Below are 19,386 nucleotides of genomic sequence, written 5' to 3'. Positions count from 1 at the left end.
AAAAAGAACAAGTGTTTACTGAGACGATGTGATTCAGAAAGAAACTTTTTCCTAGGAATCTTTCAATTTCTCTCACTGCTTTCTGTAGCAGCTTTTCAAATTTTTAATCTTACACACACCAAAAGAAAGAAAATACAAAATATCTTTCCAGTCTCAGAAATGTACAAACCAGTTCCCATAACCACGATGAACTGGGTCCATATATGAAGCTCCAGAGACAGGTGACAGCTAAAAAGCAAGTGCTCTTGGGAAAATGGCATAGGTTTGGAAAGTAACAGGCAGAACGAAGTAAGGAGGTCAAGCATAAAAATAATGAGGTGGAGGTCATCGCCAGTATAAGGCTGCTCTCCTGGCCTGGAGAGGAACTGATCTGTGCTCTTCAAATAAAACACCTTTTACAGTGCTCTATGTGATGTGTGTAGCTAAGCTAAGGAATGTGAAAATGCAGGAGTTATCTTCTAGGAAGTTGGACTTTAGAAATCTTCTGTAAAATAAAATTACTGATTAAGTGAATCAGTGCTGTGGAGGAGGCAGTAAAGTCACCTCTTCACTTGCACAGATAAATTTCCATACATAGTCTCATAAGCACAGACCAAAGAAAGATGAATCTCATGAGAGAAGATGGTATAATTTCTGTTTAAGAAAGACTAGGTAAGAGCAGGTCATTGCTACGGAAGCAATCCACTGAGGAAACTGAAAAAAACCCAAATACACTTGTGGGCAAAACGATGCAAGGGAACAGTACTGCCAAACTTACATTTTGATTTTTAATATTTCTGTTAACACAGCAACCCCGTATTGGGGAGTAAAGTGCATTTTTAACCTTAAAAAGTTAACCCAAAAAAAAGAAGCTTTAACAGGTATAATCCCATGACAACAGTTTATTTTCAGTGCAAATAAAATACAGTTATTGTTTTAGTACACAGAATACACCTTCATTAGGCTGGTCTCTGGTTTTGGAATACACACTCCCATGTAAATTATCTGCTGCTAGCAGGATGCAGTTTTACAAGAGTCAACGTGCCATGAACATGACCAGCTGCGACAAGCACTACACTGGGGAGAAGGTACAGCAGGCTGGGAAACACCTGGCTCTAGAAACAGATCTTCATCTGCTGGAGACTGGGCTTGGATCACTCCAGCAGCAGCAGTTCCCTGATCTCCTTGAGACAGCACAAGAGGCTGTGCCCTTGGGTCAATGCACCTCTCCCAGAAACCACTGGGGATTTAGTTCTGCAGCGAGATGCAGTCTGCATGACACACATTCAGTGGCAAAGAAGCAGAAAATATTCCTGCTGCTTTGTACATCTATGTCATGTACAAATGAGTAAACCTTTACAAAAGTTATTGTTATATAAAAGTTATACACCCTCATTATCTATCAAGTGGTTTTAGGAAGACTTTTCTGCTACTGTGTGAATGAACTTTTTTTTTTTTTTTTTTTTTTGAGGGGGACAGATTTTCAAGACAATTAGTGCAATGTAGTATTTTTCACTACCAGGTAATTTGTTCAGGCTGATTGGAACTAGAGTTACCACAAAACATCTGGTGAGCAGAACACGTCACCTGAACCAGCCGGGTTACCATTCCCAGCCCTGCAGATGTCCAGTGCACAGGAACTGGCATCCAAGAGTCACGGACTGAAAAATTAATTACCTCTTCTCTCCTAAGCTCGAGTCCTTTCTGTGCAAGGACTGCAAAGAGTAGATACATCAGGAAAAACATTCTGATACTCTTCATGCCTAATAAATGCAACATTAATTTCTAAGATTTTTAACGTGGCACTTTAAGTCACATTCAATCCTAATTGAAATTCCCCACATTGTTCCCTTTCATACACCAATAATGAACTATGCTTGTTAGATACTTGTGATAATTGCTGCTGTTAAGTATTTCTCAGGAAAATTTTATCATACCTATTCCTTACTTGAAAATAAGTTGAAGTAAGTAAACTGACTTGCAAAGTAAATTATTCCATCTTACAAAAAAGTTTAAAAAAACTTATTCAAATGCCAACATTCTGTTGGAACAAAAGTCATTAATTTAGTAAATAAATGATGTGCAATGGATTAAAAACAACTCCTGCAATACCTAATAAGTCACCTTTACGGAATAAACTCCCATTATTTAGAACCTTCTTTGAATTTCAGTGAATTACTGTGGTTTGCTACACCTGTGGAAGTGATGATACCTGAGATGACAGAGGTCTGCAGGAAATAATGCCGCTTCAACCATTGCACAAAACACAGATTAATTGCCAGTATTTCTAGCCAAGCTTACTAGGAACAGACATCCTCATGGTGAAATTGCAGACTGAAAACACCCACATCTCTTAGGGAGAAAGACTGGATAATCCTTGAAGAATTCCATGATGCAGGGAAAAGAAAATGGCAGTAGGAGAGCATCAGGCAGCGTGTGCAAAAGCAGGACGCGTTTTCCAGCCAGGAAGGGGTGGCTGCATCCCTACAAGCACAGCTAGCAGGAGTGCACCTGCTATTTAAAGCCTCCACTGCTCTGGTTTTATGATGTCACCACAGGAATTCTAAAGTTTAATGCAAGCACTAAAATTCCTGATTGCATTTTTAGAAAAGCCCTGTTCAAAACTGACAGCAAATGCAATACGTACTACAGAAATGACACCTCTAACATGCTTGTGTGGGTGACTGGAATGATCTTTTTTTTCTCCATTCCTTTAGAAGCAAGGGATATTCCGGACAAACGAGGAGTAGTGTGAAACAAAGAACCTACCTTTGCCCAAAGAACTCAAAAAAATAACTGCAGAGCAATTAAATGTAATAGAAGAACTGTCTCATTGAATTTAGCTTTTTCCATTTGTAATCATAACATCATGTGCTCACTTGTAAGTCTCTGGAGAACAGGGACTTCAGAAAGGAGAACAGCAATCAAGAGTAATCTATATTCATCAATATTATCAATAATCCTAAGGGCTAAATTTAGCAAAGCAGCCAAGAGAATAATGCTTTTGAGAATGTATGTATTGCTAAAGAGAAAAAACCTTTTACAGTCATTTTAAGTAGGCAAGTTCCTGCTAGGGAAGCAACAAAGAGTCATTGTTGCTTGAAGATTTAAGGGCATAAAGCAAGATCTGCAGGGAGAAGGCATCTTATTATTCAACTACATCAGCTGACCTAAAATAAGCAATTTTCTGCATCCTTAAGAAGGGTTGGTGTAGGCTTTAAAAAAAACCAAAAAAACCAACAACAAAACCCTACTCTTTTCTCTCACTGGATCAGCTGGTCTCATTAAAAACACTATTTCCGCCTACAAATTATGCATGGATAAGAAAGAAGGTAGACAAAGAAAAGGCAGGATTCTTCTTGACCAGGCACAATAGCAAGCAGTAACACCAAGCACTCTATCAAGATGCAGACTTCGTTAATCCTTAGAAAACAGAGACCTCTTGCTAACAATTGGAAGTACCTATGCTATACAGAAGTATGCTTTACAGCAGCCCAGATTGTATTTTCCATGTGCAATGGTACCTTGTTCTTAATTAATTACAATTCAAATGGGGAAATTTTGTCTACAAGTTTTGAAATGTGTTTTTTTTCTTTTTTGAAATGTCCTTTCTAAACTCAGTCATAGTAAAAACACCAAAACAAATGTGGCCTGCACTTTTCATGTTTTAAGACAAAACAACTTCTAAAATTTATTTTTTTAACTTTAAGATAACTGCAAAATAATATTTAGTAATGTGCAGTCTTCTGTTAATATGCTTGAACTCAGAAATTGAATAATTTTGGTTTAGACATTAAAGTCAATCGAGACCTGGAAGACGTGTAGGAATGAACAGTGAAATATACTCTGTAGACCAGCTCTTACTTGAAAGAAAAAGAAGAAAAAAGATTGTCTGAGACCCATTTCATCTGGATGTAAAGGCTTATTTTCGTAAATGCAGCAGGTCTACTTACAGTCTTTGGAATCTGGAAATGTGATGTAGAGAAATGCACCTTCAAGAACACTGATGCACACAGACAAACCTAGGCTGCCCTAGTTCAATGAGTAAGGCATCTACCTAAATCACTTTTTTCTTCTTATTTTTTCTCTTAAAGCAAACACTTTCAATTTAATTGTGCATGGGCTTTAGAGCTTTACAATACAACCTGCACACTCTTTTTCAAGACCGCATCATTTTGAAACATAAAAGAAAGCAGCAAATGTGTATTAAGGCAATAAAATGTGCCCCTGGGACTATTACAGATTTTTAAATAAAAATTATATATGCAAATATAACAATTACGTATATATAGTGTATATATATCTATAGGTATTGGTTTACCTCACTACATAATCAGAAGGAGCTTCAAAGATGCTGACAGCATCTTTCACACCTTCCTTCTTATTTACAACAAAGTTTTAATGCTTGTAGGACACAGGAAGTTCTGAAACTTCAGTAATGATTACATCTAACATACTAGTAGTTACTAGGGAATGATCAAACATTTATCATCTCTAAAAAAAAGATCCACTAAACATGAAATCTTTCCAATCCAAACAGTGTGCATTTCCTCAAGCATGTTAAAAGCTGCCAAAAAAATGAACTAAAAAATATTTTAAAAGGAATTTTTGATCATCTTTTGAAGATCAGTTCCTGATGTCATATATGCTGGTGGACAGCTGAATCCCACATCAGTAGGATTTTTACTGGCTTTGGCAAAACAGGGGAATTCAGTATAATTCAGTAGCCCAAGACCACTGGGTAAGTGAGGCTGGAAGAAATCTCAAAAGTCTCTCTTCAATCTGCTGCTCAAAGCTATGAAGTTAGACCAGGTCACAGAGGGATTTATCCACATTTAGTCTGAACACCTCCAAGGACAGAGACTGCACAACCCCTAGAATTAAGCAAAGCTCTCACACTGTTCTACGGCCCTAGTAAGAGAACAGGTGAAAAAAAAAAGATCCTGAACATGAGATCATCTCTGCAGTGAAAACGGCCTTTTAAATGTGTTTTCCACTGGATTAGAAAATAAACTATTTTCTTTTTTTAGAACTTTTAACTTTATTATAATATTTATTTTTATAATGGCAACATATCTGGAACATCAAATGAGTTTGAACTCATTTGAACTTCTGGGGATTGCCATTAAACTTGTACTTAAGTGGGAAATTACATACAAATACCATCTCTACACCAATTTGTGCTACATCTCTCCAAATACTAAAAAATGGTGAAAATTTCCTTTTCAAAGGAAGATGTTTTACTCTGTCAACCATCTCGGGACAAGTGCCTCCCACAGATAGTTGAAGGGTGGGGTGGAATATCAGCTCTTCACTGAATCCAAAGATGACACTCACATTTTTTTTTAATCCTTAAGTGTAGTGGTTATTTACAGAGCCAGAAAGAACCTTAACCTTTGATGAAAAATGGATCTCAAGGAGCACAAGGCTTTGTGTTAAGCAAGAAAGAATGTTAAGGTCTTGCTATCCAAATTCTGAGGACAGTAAACATGTTTCAGAGCTACTCCTTCCTTAAATCTTAACACAGAGAAAAAAATAAAGCCAAACAGGGCTACCCTGGGGAGGAGAGAAGGAAGTCAGCTATAAAGAGAAGTTCAAATGTAATAGTATTGTGTAATTATTCAGACTTGATTTCCCCAGCATATAACAGTATGCTGCTAATAATAGACAGGATCCTGAGCTACATTTTTTCGGCAGTTCATTTTACTCTTTAAGAACTAGAACAGTTACAGTTATTACAGTAGTATTACAGCTACTAATTTATAAGGTTATTATGACTCTCTTCAGAGGATTTTTTTTAAAGTGATGAAATTTAAAATACAAGATTTTAACACAATATCTTCAATACTTTTATGCTCCATCATTCTAAAGAAACAGGCAGAGGAAAAGACCTATTGTACATATGGTAGAAAATATGCATCTGCCAGCACACACAGAAAGCTGAGTTTGTTTTTTACTAAAAGGTATTTTTCTTCCCAATATTAAGCAGCTAAGGTAACACATTCCTCAGCTTTTTTGAATGAAAATTTGAAGTTTACTTTCCAAGATCTTGGTGACTTGGTAGAAGCACCTGTTCCAGTCCTGCTATAGTTAACCTTTCAATTTTTCATATTTATATATGGTGAGTTCCCTTCAAAAACTAATTTTGGTGAGCAAAAAATTTCACACAAAATTTCTCTAAATGGTCAAAACCAGATAAAGATCACCTTTTGTCCTTAATGACAATATATGTAAAACACCTGCAGTTCTTGTCTACACCAGCAAATTAAACTGCACTGATTACAACTACTTCTGTATGTGGCTGTAGTTACATCTGGAATAGCTCTCTCTAATATGTGCAGTTGGGCAAAATCAATGCATACACAACATCACAAATATTAAGAAAATATTGTGTATAAAAAATAAATAACTAGCTGATGCATTGAACTGGACAGCATGTGTAATGTATCAAAATAACACCTTGCAGAACTAGAAATATCAGATGCTTCCACTGAGTTAATAATTACAAATAGTACTCTAAACTGTCTGGGATAGAAGAACTGTTACAAAAAGTTTCACGGACAAAGTTTATGATAAATATATTTTGAGAAGTTTTAGATTTCTCCTGTTTAGTTGTCATGGTTACAGGTGTGCTTCTTTGAAGCTAAGACACTTAACAGCCCTAACACTTTCAAATAAAAAAATAAATACCCCCCATTAAAATCCTTCCCTTTATAAATAAAAATGAATATATAAAAATTTCACGACAGTTACTTTACCTGCAAGACACATTTATACTTTCAACAGCAAAAATCAAAATGTCTTCCCTGAAGACATGTTTTGTTTTCAACAAAAAGCCTGATCTGTGAGTAGCAAAACTAAGTGACAATTTGTATTTCCACTGCGAGATAAGGATCAGTCCCTTGGAAAGTTCTGACACTGAACTTTGAAAAGAAGTCTTGAGTACATGCTTGCATGCTTAATGTACTCAACTACTTTCTGCAGAAACATACACAGGTACCTTGGTTGTACTCCCAACTGAAGTGAACCAGAGCTAACCTTAGATCTGAGGAGCAACTTTAGATACTTCAGTTTTAGAGCTGTAAACTGACAAAACTTAAAAGAAGAAAAAAAAAAGCCCACATTGCTTCACAAGGACTATCACTAAGCAACACAAAGAATTGAAATCAGGTGGCAGAGATAGCTTTTCCTAGGTACAGTCAGAATGATGGCATCCCTCCCTCATTAAAATAGCACTAAGCTGGCCAATCACCAGCCACACACGAGCTTTAACAAGGGCAAGTGCTGGATTCTGCACCTGGGACAGGGCTACCCTGGCTGTGTGTATGGACTGGGGAATGAGAGGCTGGAGAGCAGCAGTGGGGAGGGACCTGAGGGTCCTGATGGATGGCAAGCTGAATACGAGTCAGTGGTGTCCTGGCAGCCAGGAGGGCCAGCCATGTCCTACGGGAGCATGAGGCACAGCACTGCCAGCTGGGCAAGGCAGGGGATTGTCCCGCTCTGCTCTGCCCTGGGGCAGCCTCACTGCAAGTCCTGGGGGCAGGTTTGGGCACCACAGGGTAAGAAAGACATTAAGTTTTAGACTGTTCAAAGGAGGCCATGAGGACTGTGAAAGGTCTGGAGGGGAAACCATATGGGGAGCAGCTGAGGGGTCATTTGATCTGTTCAGCCTGGAGGAGACTGAGGAGAGACCTCATTGCAGTCTACAACTTCCTTGTGAGGGAGCAGAGGAGCAGGCACTGATCTCTCCACTCTTGTGACCAGCAACAGGACCCAAGGGAAAAGCTAGAGCTGAGTCAGGAGACATTTATGTTGGACACCAGAAGAAGTTTTTCACCCAGAGGATGGCTGAGCACTGGAACAGATGCCACAGGAACGTGGTCACAGCACCAAGCCTGACAGAGTTCAAGAAGGCTTTGAACGATACTCCTGGGGACATGGTGTGACTCTTGGGGATGACAAGGACTAAGGAGCTGGACTGCATGATCCTTGTGGGTCTCTTCCAACTGAGCATATTGTACGATTCACTCTATGTTCATCTTCAGAACAAATACAGAGCATGTTCCTAACTCTACTCCAACTTATCAACTTGAGTTTCTACAAGTCATGAGACACAACACAAAATGTAAAAGATATTAGGAGTACTATTACTACACAGATTAGTACATGTACACTCTTGGCACATTCTACACTGTCCACGTGTGTCACTCAGCCATAAAACCCCTGCCCTGATCCAGTGACTGAGGTTGCCCCAAACTGTTCACAAAATGCCTGGAGCGTGACTTGCTAAGTTCCACCACACCTCATTCTCATCTCCACGCCCACACTGTCACCAGCTTTTCTGGATCCTTACAAGACCTGTTTGTTTTTTCGTGTTGACACAGCCTCCACACTTTCCTCACATTTCCCACGCTTCTTATTTCCAGTCACCTTTCACATAGATTTATTCAGGGCTCTTATTTGTCCTTTTTCTCCTAGTCTGCTATATGATCCCATTTCAGCACATTCCTAGTTTAAATTTTGACTGTCTTCCTAAAAATGCAACATACCATGAGCAGGACCAGCTTTCTCCTGAGAAAGTTAATGCCAGGAAGTTACAGAAAACATGGAAAAAAAAGCCACCATATTTTAGGGAAAACATTTGCAGGCTCTCTCCCCATCTCCCAGGGTCTAGCTGTCCCTAGGAACATGTAATCTCAAGTGTAAGAACTGTGATACTATTCATATGATAAAACTTGATGCCAAGTGTGTCTCACTACTAAACCTAGAATGGCACTCAGAACTAAATGTAAAAATAACAGGAAATAATTTAAGTATGTAGATTAGAAATGGTGCAAAGAAAATATCAAATGCTTTGCAAAGTTCATGCTTACCTAGATGCACAAAAGCTTTTAGTACAGTAACTGGAGGATATGAAAAGATAAAAGTTCAATAAATGAAAAAGAGTTTTGTTTAATCCATACAAGTGGCATCAAGAAGCCGGCAAGGAAAGTTTCTGAGGACTGACATGGATTATTTTCAGCAAGGAGCTGTGTTTTTCCATCTTTTGAAGATTTCAACCACTTTTTCCTAAAGAGCTTTATTTTATCTGTGCTGAGGAAATGGTATGTGAGATAAAAGATTCCATTAAAGATCTAATTAATGAAGTGTCCAATTCTGAGTATTTATCTACATAAGACTTTATCAGAAACGAGTTACTAACATAACTGGCTTAAGGCTAATTCCAGATAATTATTTTTTTGTTGAGAACTTTTGCTATGACCCGGAGGCCACTATCCTTAATGGCACCCAACCTGCCTCCTTTTCAACAACCACACTTGTGCTGAGAAAGGAAGACTGATAATACCTTAGCATCAGCAATCAAATTCCTCTGTAATTTAGGATTTTATTATTAGTATCAATGCAATCTGCTTATATAGTGTTTTTCCTCCTTCACATCCATGAGTAGGGCTGAAGGACAAAGCTCACAGCTGCACCAGTGGCTCTCACTGCAGGTGCATCCTGAGGCCTACACAGAGCATTGTGCCCTATTATTTTTAATTCCATATGAAGTCACAACTGATGGAAATAAAGTTCTCATCCCTCAAGTACTTATAACCAACAATCTGTAAAAATGGTTTCACCTAGTTCAGTATTTGTCTACCCCTTGCAATCATCAGACACACAAAAGGAAGCAGAGGCAAGAAATCCTAATGATGCAGAGAACCACTTATGGAACCATCCTGTATTTCAGCAGCATTGAGAGCTGGATGTCCTGGGAAACACTAAGGTTTCTCAATAGTCCTCCAAGCTTAACAGAATAGATGGGTTACAAATATTTGCCCTTGGGCTCAAAGTGAGTGATTATATAACTTTCAGCTTCAGGACAATTTTAAGGGATGAAAATATTTCAAAGTTCCATCTGAAATAATCTCTTTCTTGCACAGCGTCTCTTCATCCTTGTCTCATGAAAAGCCTTGACAACAGTGTGCAGTATAACTTTTTTTATAGCATAGTGCTGTGGTTCATGTCTCATGATCTCTTTTACCCATTCCTTGAGAATTCTATGTATTTCCTGTTAATTTTTCAGGATTTTCAAAACACTGGTTCTAGATAAGAATCAGAACTCTAAGACTTAGTACGCTGTACGCTACTCACAATTGGACTAGAATTCTTAGGCGTATCGGGTGCCACCAGCTCCAAGAGCAGTCTTCAGTATCCTCTAACTCCTGGAATTGTTTTAGGATGCAGAGCAAAAGCCTGAAGCTATCACCTTATCACCATCTTTTAATCACAGAAACCAAGCACCTCAACTTAGTGGATCAACCCCAAATTTTTGTTCAATCCAAAATACTTCACAAATAGAAAGCTGAATAGAAAGTCAATACAGCAGGTACTTTCTCAACTCTCAGATGGATTTCTACTTTTAACACATAGAAGTGGATATTTCAATAAAGCCTACCTATAATGAAGTTTCCTATGCAGAGAAAACCAACGCACTTTAGTCTCGAAAGTCATTACAGGGAATAACGCTGAGTTATCCTGAACATTTTTTAGTAGCTTTAAGCAAGAAATGGGACTCTTCCTATCTAACATAGGTTATACCCACCATCCTAACAAGCAGCAATGACTGAGATTATCTACAAGCTCAAGAAAGAGTGTAAGTATTCATACTCCAAGTCCTTGGTGCTACTTAACTCGGAGCAAAGTGTAGAGAAAGATGCTGGGGAAATATATGTTGTGTGATACCTTCTATTTATGAAGCAGGAAATTGTATACAATATTTGTAACTTTTAATCTCAAAAAGGCAGAGACGTTCCCTAATGAGAGGAGTGAACGACACTATGAAGAGCCCACCATGCACAAAAAAGCAAAGGAGCAGCAGCAGGATTACTGGCATAACACGAGCAGCAGAACAACAGGGCTCCTGCATCACAGATTGTGCAAGCGATCCCAACTGTCTGTGCAGGAAAAAACCTCTCACAGATTCACTATTAACATAAATTCCTTAACATTTCCTGTGCCTAATGCACATGAAAAGCACAGCCATTTGCAGCTGTTCCTCAACTGATTCAGCCGCAACAGCTCTTACCCCCAGCCCCAGCTCAGCTTTGGCAACAAAGATTAACGAAGATCAGAGACCTGCAACACAAGGTGGCAAACAAAAAATCCACCAACAAGGAGGAGACTGAACTGGTCCAATACCAGCACTCCAAAACAGTCCACCTTTTTAAGTTCAAAAATTCAAGGACTTGCCTTCTCTAGATTGATATGGTTGGTGCCATTATCAGCCAGGTCTCATCTCATCCTGAGCTTCTGTTCTGAGTAAAAAAACCTTCTAATATTCATGTAGGGATGCATCAGTAGACTAGAAGACATTTCATATAGACCTGAAATCCCAATAGTCTAAAGATGCAATCCCCACAAAAAAACCCCTGAAGGTTGAAACAGTGGGTCTCCTTACAAGAAACATGGTATTGAGAGACACGCATTTCTGGAATTTGCTGAGTTTTCTCTCTGCTGAGACAAGGGAAAAAAAAGAAAAACCTCACATAAGGGTAATAAAAGTTGGAAACAGCAATGGTAGGATTTTTTTCTTTTAAATTATTCAATGTAGAGTTCAATTATATTCCAAGAAAAGGAAACACCTTAAGAAGTTACTTGCTTCAAGGCTAAGAGCGAGATAATAACGCATGTTTAAAAGTGAGGGACCAAGCTGAAGGTGTAGTTCTGGTCCTCAGGTTCCTTTTACTGATGGAACTCATGTCTAAATTGAGTACAGGATATGCTATTTGACTGAGGGAAAAAACTCTGAAGAGATCCTTCCCTTTCAGATGGAAAGTGCAGAAGGAACTTCATGGTACATTATTTGTTAATAAAGATTGAGAAATGGAAGAGAAGGAAGGAATAAAATTCCTCAGTTATTTCAGTAAGACTAGAGATGGAAACACTTTTTCAGAACCTGTGAGCAGATGAAAAGTCTGTTTACCATGATTGCTGTGACTCCTGCAGGCACAAACACACGTGTTATTTTGTAGGTGATAGTGTTAAAAAAATTACATGTTGTTCCAAACTGCACATTATAAATCCAGGCAGAATGCAATGAAATCTTGATTGGTTTTAATGGCTCAAATTAGGCTAAGACAAATCTTTTGTCAAGTCTACCACACTGGCTGAAAGATCATTTAGTGTATTACCCTATTTTAAAGAAAGAAAATAGAAAAACTTATCTAGAAAGTATTTTTAAAAGCATGGGTTATACCATCCTTCAGAGAGCTGGGTGGAGTCATCCTCCCCAAAAGACCTATTTAAGGCAGGCAACCTCTGAAATCCTGGGAACATAGAGCTGATCTACACTTTAGAATGAAACATTACAGTCCTCCCAAGCACTCATTTCTACTGTGAAAGGAAGGAGAAGGAAAGACAAGGGAACTGAGAAATCCAAAATCTATTTGTAGCCTCCTAGCCCACGACGTCGTGCTGGGAATAATTAAGGAATCGTGTGTTTATTTATGACCTACCCAAAATATTTTCAGGGATACATCAGCACAAACACCCAGAACATCACTGCCACCAGTAAAAACCACCAATAGTGTTAATTTCTCATATAAATAAAGGGACATGAAGGTTGTACTGCATGCAGTTTTTCACTAGATGTTTTTACTATTATTAAAAGCCATCCATCCATGTGTATGTTCTCATAGAAATGTTCCCAGCATTAACTTCATTGCAACAGTTTAGACAAAAGACCTGAGAGTGTTTTATTGGAAATGGCTTTCAGAGGAACAGATTATTGTCACGAAAATAAAATATTGCTATACTATAGTCTGTTTTCCATGTCTTATTTTAAAAACAGCATTTTTTTTAACATCAGTAAAGTTCCCACCTATGTGTTTTATTAAGTGCACTAAACTGCACTCGTTACCATCATCAAGATAGCACCAGGACAGAAATTCACACTGGCAAAAGCAACTGGTGCAAAATCAGGCCCACAGCAGCTCTACCTCAAGAGAAAAGACAGGCAGCACCTGGGCTGTGGGGAGGCAATGACACACAGTGCTATTTCTTCCACCTACAAGTTCTTCCAAGAAAATTCACTTGAATTATTTAAAGATGGTTCCCCAAGAAAACAAGATTTTAATCCTATTTATTTCTTTAGGGTATTAAAAAGGAGCCTGATAAATCTGCATGTACTGCTAACAAAATGCCCAAACTCCACCTCCTGTGCTCTGGAAAGCCATGGTGGTAGAAACAACAGCCAAGGCAACATTAAGCAGTGAAAAACTGGCCAGCAAAGGGACTTGGAGATTAAAGAAGAGAGACTCAGAACCTCTGGCACAACATATGAAGAACCCTAGAGGGTATCCTGTTTATCTTCTCTTTCACCAATTAAACGAAAGAGGATCCAGTTAAGAAGTGTATCTCATGCAGGCCACGTATTCATCAGTTAAACTACTGAAAAAGCCTATTACAGATAGCTGAAAACTGCAGGAAAACCTTGAGAATTCATCTTATGTAATTTACCACTTCCACTGTTTTTTCAATACTCTCTTCAGAAGGTAAGTCTAGAATTGTTGCTTCAGGCTGCTTTTAAGGGAACCATTGCAATACATAACAGGAATAGATACTAGTTTGCTCCAGTGCAAGCAAAAGCACCTGCAGTAAGTCTATGGAGTTCTGTCTTTTTTGTATCAGCAAAGCTTATCCAAGTAACTTTAATGCTCTCTACAGAACCGCTTTAAAAGCATTCCTTACCATTAGAATATTGAAATCTGTTTTCTAAAATATGTTCCTTAATTTGTTGTTGAAAAATCACTAAGAATAACAATATATTGACATATTATCCCTGTGAGTGCTAATCTTTTTATTAGTACATCTGACTGAAAATTGATAATTACATTTGATTTTTATAACTCGGTGTGACAACTTGAACACCTTAACATGTGAAGTGAAGCTCTGGACCTAAAGGACACTGTAGAACTCCTTCAACTTCACCAGTTATTATCCAGAATAGCTGTATGATGTGTCAAAGTAGGAAATAAAAATAATTTCCCAGCATTGCATTTGATCTAAACAATGTACATAAAATCCTTTTGACATAGTGGCACCAAAATTTTAATTTATAGATCACTAACTGGATGGCAATGGCATGAATACACCATTGGAAGGCTGTGCTAAGCAAAGTATTACAGGTCACACTTGTAACTATGTAAAAGCAGAATGCACATGGAGAAGCCAAAAGCTGAAGATCAGTATCCTAAAGCCATAAGACCTAAGCTCCAAATAACAGAGTGAAAGCCTGTCTTTTCTACCAAGAAAATTACATGTCACCCATCAGCTCTTTCAAGTAACTCTTCTGACCATATTCAAAACCAGTCCTAAAGACCAAAGCCAAATCAAACCTGTATGTTTGCAGAGACATCCTCCCAACAATCAGGGGTTTGAATATTATTTTGTTTTGTTGCGGGAGATTTTTTTGCTGGTGTTCTTTGGGTTTAGGTTGGGGTTTGGTGGTTTTTTGCTTATCTGACAGTAGAAACAAAGAGTAATCTGCCCTGTTCAATTTTATCCAAAGATGTTAAAGTTTTCAAACCACTTCTAACTTATGCAAAAGGTGAAGTGTATTGTGGGCAGATGACATAAGTAAAAGCAAATGTATTCTTTCTAGAACTATGTGCAAACTCAAAATGGAATACTGAGATGTGTAAAATGTAAGAAACTATAGGATAATTCTATCTGAGGTCAAGTTACAATCAGATGTTAACATACACAAGGTAACAAGAAAATGTAGTGCAAATTCTGTTCTCTATAGCCTAAATTGAATGTTTTTCTCCTTCTGCTTTACACAGAACACTGAAAGAATGTAGAAGTGGAGGGATTTTTATAACCTTGACAACTCTGCTTGGAGGCAATCCCTATTTCCTCCACACGGTTAGTACATACCTGGAGGAGGGTACAGAATATGTTTAGGGCAGAATGATTTCTTCGTAAAGCATCAAGCAAACCACTCCCAAATCTGAGGCCTTCCAGACTAACAGGTGTAAATTATATAACCTAGAAATTTGTTTGCCAGGTCCTGAAAGAACACACCTACCATAATGTCAAATAATGGACACATGCTGTTAAAATATCTCTGCAATAATGCTGAAGGCTCAATGTCTTTGCAAAGTAGTGGTGTTTAAAAGTAACGTACTTGTAAAACAAGAAGAGAGCTTAAGAGTCAAAAGAAATAGGGAGAGCTCTACTTCATAAAATACGGAAAGCAGGTCCAAGTTGGAGGCATGATTTAAAAAAAAAAAAATTCCTTAATTTCGGAAAGCACTGAACAAGCTCACACACCTAGAACTGAAAGCCCATGTTTTTATTACATACATTCTTTGCAGATTATCTGCAAATCTACAACCCCCAGTCTCTCATAGCAGCCTTTCAATACATTCTCTTACTAAATTATGTACCTTGGACATCTCTGCAAAAAAGGAATAGCTGTCAGAAGCTACTGTTCTTGCTCACTGGGATTGCAGCAAGAAAAGGAGAAAGGCTCAAGAAGACCAGTGGAAAGGCACCAGAATTTAGGGTACATAGATGCTGGACAGAAAACTTCAAGCAAAGCTAGGATTACTTGCCTGTGCTATAAATGATGTGATCAAAATTTACCTGTTTTCTCTACTTAAATACTCTCTTCCTCTTAAGGAATGAGAAATAACTACCTTGCCTCAGAAGAAATCAAAATGAAAGGTACGCCCGTGAGAAGAATGGAATCCTCTGCATGAAGATGCATGTTCTGAAATAACAGTGGTCACTGAGATTAAGCCTTGGAGAAAGATAAATGTATTCCTGATACAGAAACAGTTGTTTCTACCAAATTAGGAGCAGTAAAATGTCCTTCTATCCACCTCCATTGTTTAGAGCTTAAGTGGAGAGTAAACAGTGTAATGCCATTGTGAACTGCAGCCTCTCTGAATATAAGGCACCTATAGCAGCAGCCAAACAAAAACTTGTTTGGAGCATTAAGACAAACTGTAGACAAGCTGATACTTCTGTATTGTGAACACCTAGTTAAAAAAAAAGGTTTTCCCCCTCTTGAAATACCCCAATCAGTACTTTTGGTACACATACCTCGAAGAATTCTCTCCTCATGGCAACGTAGAAAGTCCCAGATTCTAACAGTGCCGTCGTCAGAGCATGTAGCAAATTTATTATCCGTGGGTGAGAAACTGTTACATGAAGACACACAGCAGGGGAAAGAAGTCAGCATTTAACAGATTATCTATGCTTCTCAGACAGGGCAAAATTATACTGTAATGTGTTATACACTGAAGGAGGCATTTGAACATAGGCACTTCTAAGTGAATACAGTGCCTGCCAAACGGCACTTCATCACAAGACATGAATTTAGCATAGGATTACTATTGCACTGCAGTCCCCTGTCAAATGAGGAAAAAATCTGTCATTTATTCTTAGCACCTTCCTATCTGTGACTGCACATAGCAATGCCTTCTCTGCAGGATGAGAAGCAACATCAATATGATTTGGTAACTGTCACCCTAGATTTTCATGTTTGGTAACACCATAAGAAAGTGACACTGCATAGAAGCACAGGAACAGTTCTTAGGGAAAAACTCCTCTTCAGCCACAGGTGCTTTGCAGCAGAGAAGCAAAAAATAAGGGAAAGCTGGTTACAGGAAAATGCTACTTGGTTTAACTGTTGGGAAAAAAAAACCTATATAAAACAAACATACCACTTTTAAGAGCAATTTGGAAACACTCCCTCTTATTACACCCCACCAACAACATGAAAAGAATCCTACAGACACATAAGCAGCTCCCAGATTCAGCAGTTAACATTGATTGATGAAAGTCACTGGAAAAGCAAGGAGTTATTTAACCATGTGAACAGGGCCAGAACATCTCCAACAACTGACAGGCACTCAACTTTCTTTCTGGTGCAGTGAAAGGCCACGAGGGAGCCCTTGTGAAATCCTAGATCTTTATGATCAAGAAAGGGCCTAAAGCAGTAGAGAAATTCAGTGCACGGCCATGATAGTCAGACAGTAACTGAATCCAAAGTAAGCACTTCTCATAACCATACTCTGGCAGAAAATGCTGCACCCTACCAAGAAAAATGGTGACTTTAGTGGAAAGTGAGTTTGTGGCAGTGAACCTTTATCACCAAGGGCCAGCACCTGAACCCAAAGAAACACTGTTTTAGCACCATTTGGGATCTGCAGCTTCTCTTCAGGCTTACTTTAAAAACATTTGCTAAAAATTATATTCAGGTTTGCTCTAGAAACACCCTTCATTTACATCTTACTGATAAGTATCACTTTGGATTTGATTTTTATATAGACATTTGCACAACTGAGGCATCAACACTGAACCAAGAGAATATCCTACAATCTTCTTTTCAATGGCTTTCTTACAGTTTCAAGCTTGAAGAACCCATTCAGTATTAACATTAGACTTCTGTATGTGGCAGTCTGCGTGGGTATTTAGTATTACTGGAAGTCTTGGCTTCACCAAGCCAAGCAGTTCTTCACTTTATTTAGTGTTTTATTATTTTGTGAGAACTATGCAGGTGTTTTATTTCTGAAGGCTTTATATTTTATTCAGTTAGATTATTAAAGACTGAATTCTTTATTTGGAATGAAATTGTTGTCTTACACAGTGCGTATAAAAAGGAATAACTGATACACATCGTCACCATATAAAAATGAAAAGAATACCAGTGCAAAATGCGGCAGACAAATACATCTCTAACATATTGCAGAGGCGGATACTGGGACAATACTAATTCAGAAAGGTGCCAGCAAAACGGTGAGAATGTGGAAACAAAAGGAAATATTGTGTTTATGTGGTGCAGGAAGTTTCCCAGAATCTGACAGAACCCATGCATTTCTGCACCCAGAATACACTTAGAGAACAGTCTAATCATGGCAATAGGTACTACAGAAAATGGTATATTGTGTATAAACCTGGCCTCTCTAATCGCCTCCTTATGTGCCTGGAACATCTTGACGTTGTTCATGTTGGACTGCCAGTATTTCACATATCCCCCGTGGTCTGCTGTCAGCATCCACATATCATTGTGTGACCAAGTCATAGCCCTTACAGGGCTGTCGTGAGCCTGCAAATTCAGAAACAGAACTTCTAGCAAACACATTCAAATACTGTCTGATCCACACAAACACTGAAGTTACTAAAGTTCCAACTTAACAGCTGCAATGAGGAAATGAGAACAATGATGATCTAATTACATTCAAGATGTTGGGGGAAAAAAAAAATCCCTTACTCTGTATACAATGGTCTTCTAAATAATACGAGTATTTGCACTTTGTTTCCAAAGTGTTTCTTTATTATTACAAATACTCATAGTACATCCTTGAGAACAGTTAATACAGCAGATGGAGGTGGAATGAGAAGCATTAAGTGAATTGCCTGTAGCCATAGCCTGGCATGGAATCAGAGCAGAATAAAAGACTTCTAAGGCTCCCATCACCACTCAGACCACAAACCCATGATGAACAGGGTGAAGATGTGCTCCTAAAACATGCTCCAAGACCTCAAGGAAACAAAGAAATCTTGACAGATTACTTTACCTGCAATATTGTTTCAAAATTGAAAGTCAGTCCATTCCATAAAGTGAACTCCCCACTAGATGCACCAGTGACCAAGCGTCTCCCCTCAGGAGTCCACTGCAAAAGAAACATTTAACTAAACTGTGCAAATATAGCATTCAAATATTTCTTCACAATTTTCCAAATAAATCATGAGGTTTTTCAGGGACTCTTTGGAAATGGAAGCAACTAAATGACTTTCTAGAGGATGCGAGAAGGCAAAAATGCCGAAGAGTGCCAGAGGACTTTTGACTTTTGTAACAACAGGACAAAGCCCACTGTAAGAACAATGAAAAACTAGCTGTAAAGAAGAAACAGCTTATTGGCACCATTGCATTTCTAGCACACAATATCCATACTAAACAATACTTCTGACATCATGGAAAAGCTGTTAAAAGCTGCTATGAGACTCAAAGAGCACAGAGACCAAATTTCCTTTCTTTTGAGTCAGATATGTCAGCTCTCTGAAATGTAATAAGGAAGGTAGGAATAGCACATTAAACTCTGAGAGTAAGAACTCTTGTGTACTCAGACCTTACCACTTATTTTCCTAAAATCCTCCACAGAAAGACTGGACACAGAAGTAGTCCATACATTCCACATGCTGTTTTTATTTGAAGATGCTTTAACTGCCTTCTCGTTCAGTTAAGACCCAGTCTAATTTAAATTAAGACAACACAACTAAGTAATTCCAACACTGTACTCACCCTGACAACAAACACTGGGCATTTTACTTTATTAGTAGATGTCCGAACAAATTTTGTTGTCACAGCATTCATAGGGTTGTTCAGCATTCCTATAGGAGGGACCAACT

At 38.3% G+C, this 19,386-nt stretch overlaps 1 protein-coding gene across 7 annotated transcripts in view; it reads right to left on the bottom strand.

The window, feature by feature from the left end:
* The window catches only part of WDR33 (WD repeat domain 33), a 69,740-nt gene that overhangs the window by 31,435 nt on the left and 18,919 nt on the right, over nucleotides 1–19,386 (bottom strand). For all 7 annotated transcript variants that reach the window (XR_005602622.1, XM_039556767.1, XM_039556768.1 and 4 more), the window contains exons 4-7: nucleotides 19,280–19,384; nucleotides 18,555–18,650; nucleotides 17,931–18,082; nucleotides 16,075–16,172 (exon numbers count right to left, since the gene is read on the bottom strand). Coding sequence is in view for 6 of the 7 variants with exons in the window: in XM_039556767.1 (XP_039412701.1) it covers nucleotides 16,075–16,172; nucleotides 17,931–18,082; nucleotides 18,555–18,650; nucleotides 19,280–19,384 (451 nt within the window). In the remaining variant the exon portion in view is untranslated. The remainder of the gene's footprint in view (nucleotides 1–16,074; nucleotides 16,173–17,930; nucleotides 18,083–18,554; nucleotides 18,651–19,279; nucleotides 19,385–19,386) is intronic.

The sequence above is a fragment of the Corvus cornix genome, chromosome 9 (genome assembly GCF_000738735.6).
Source record: "Corvus cornix cornix isolate S_Up_H32 chromosome 9, ASM73873v5, whole genome shotgun sequence".
Taxonomy (NCBI): Eukaryota; Metazoa; Chordata; class Aves; order Passeriformes; family Corvidae; genus Corvus; species Corvus cornix.
Note: the sequence above shows the minus strand (reverse complement) of the source record. Positions and strands in the feature narration are given on the sequence as shown.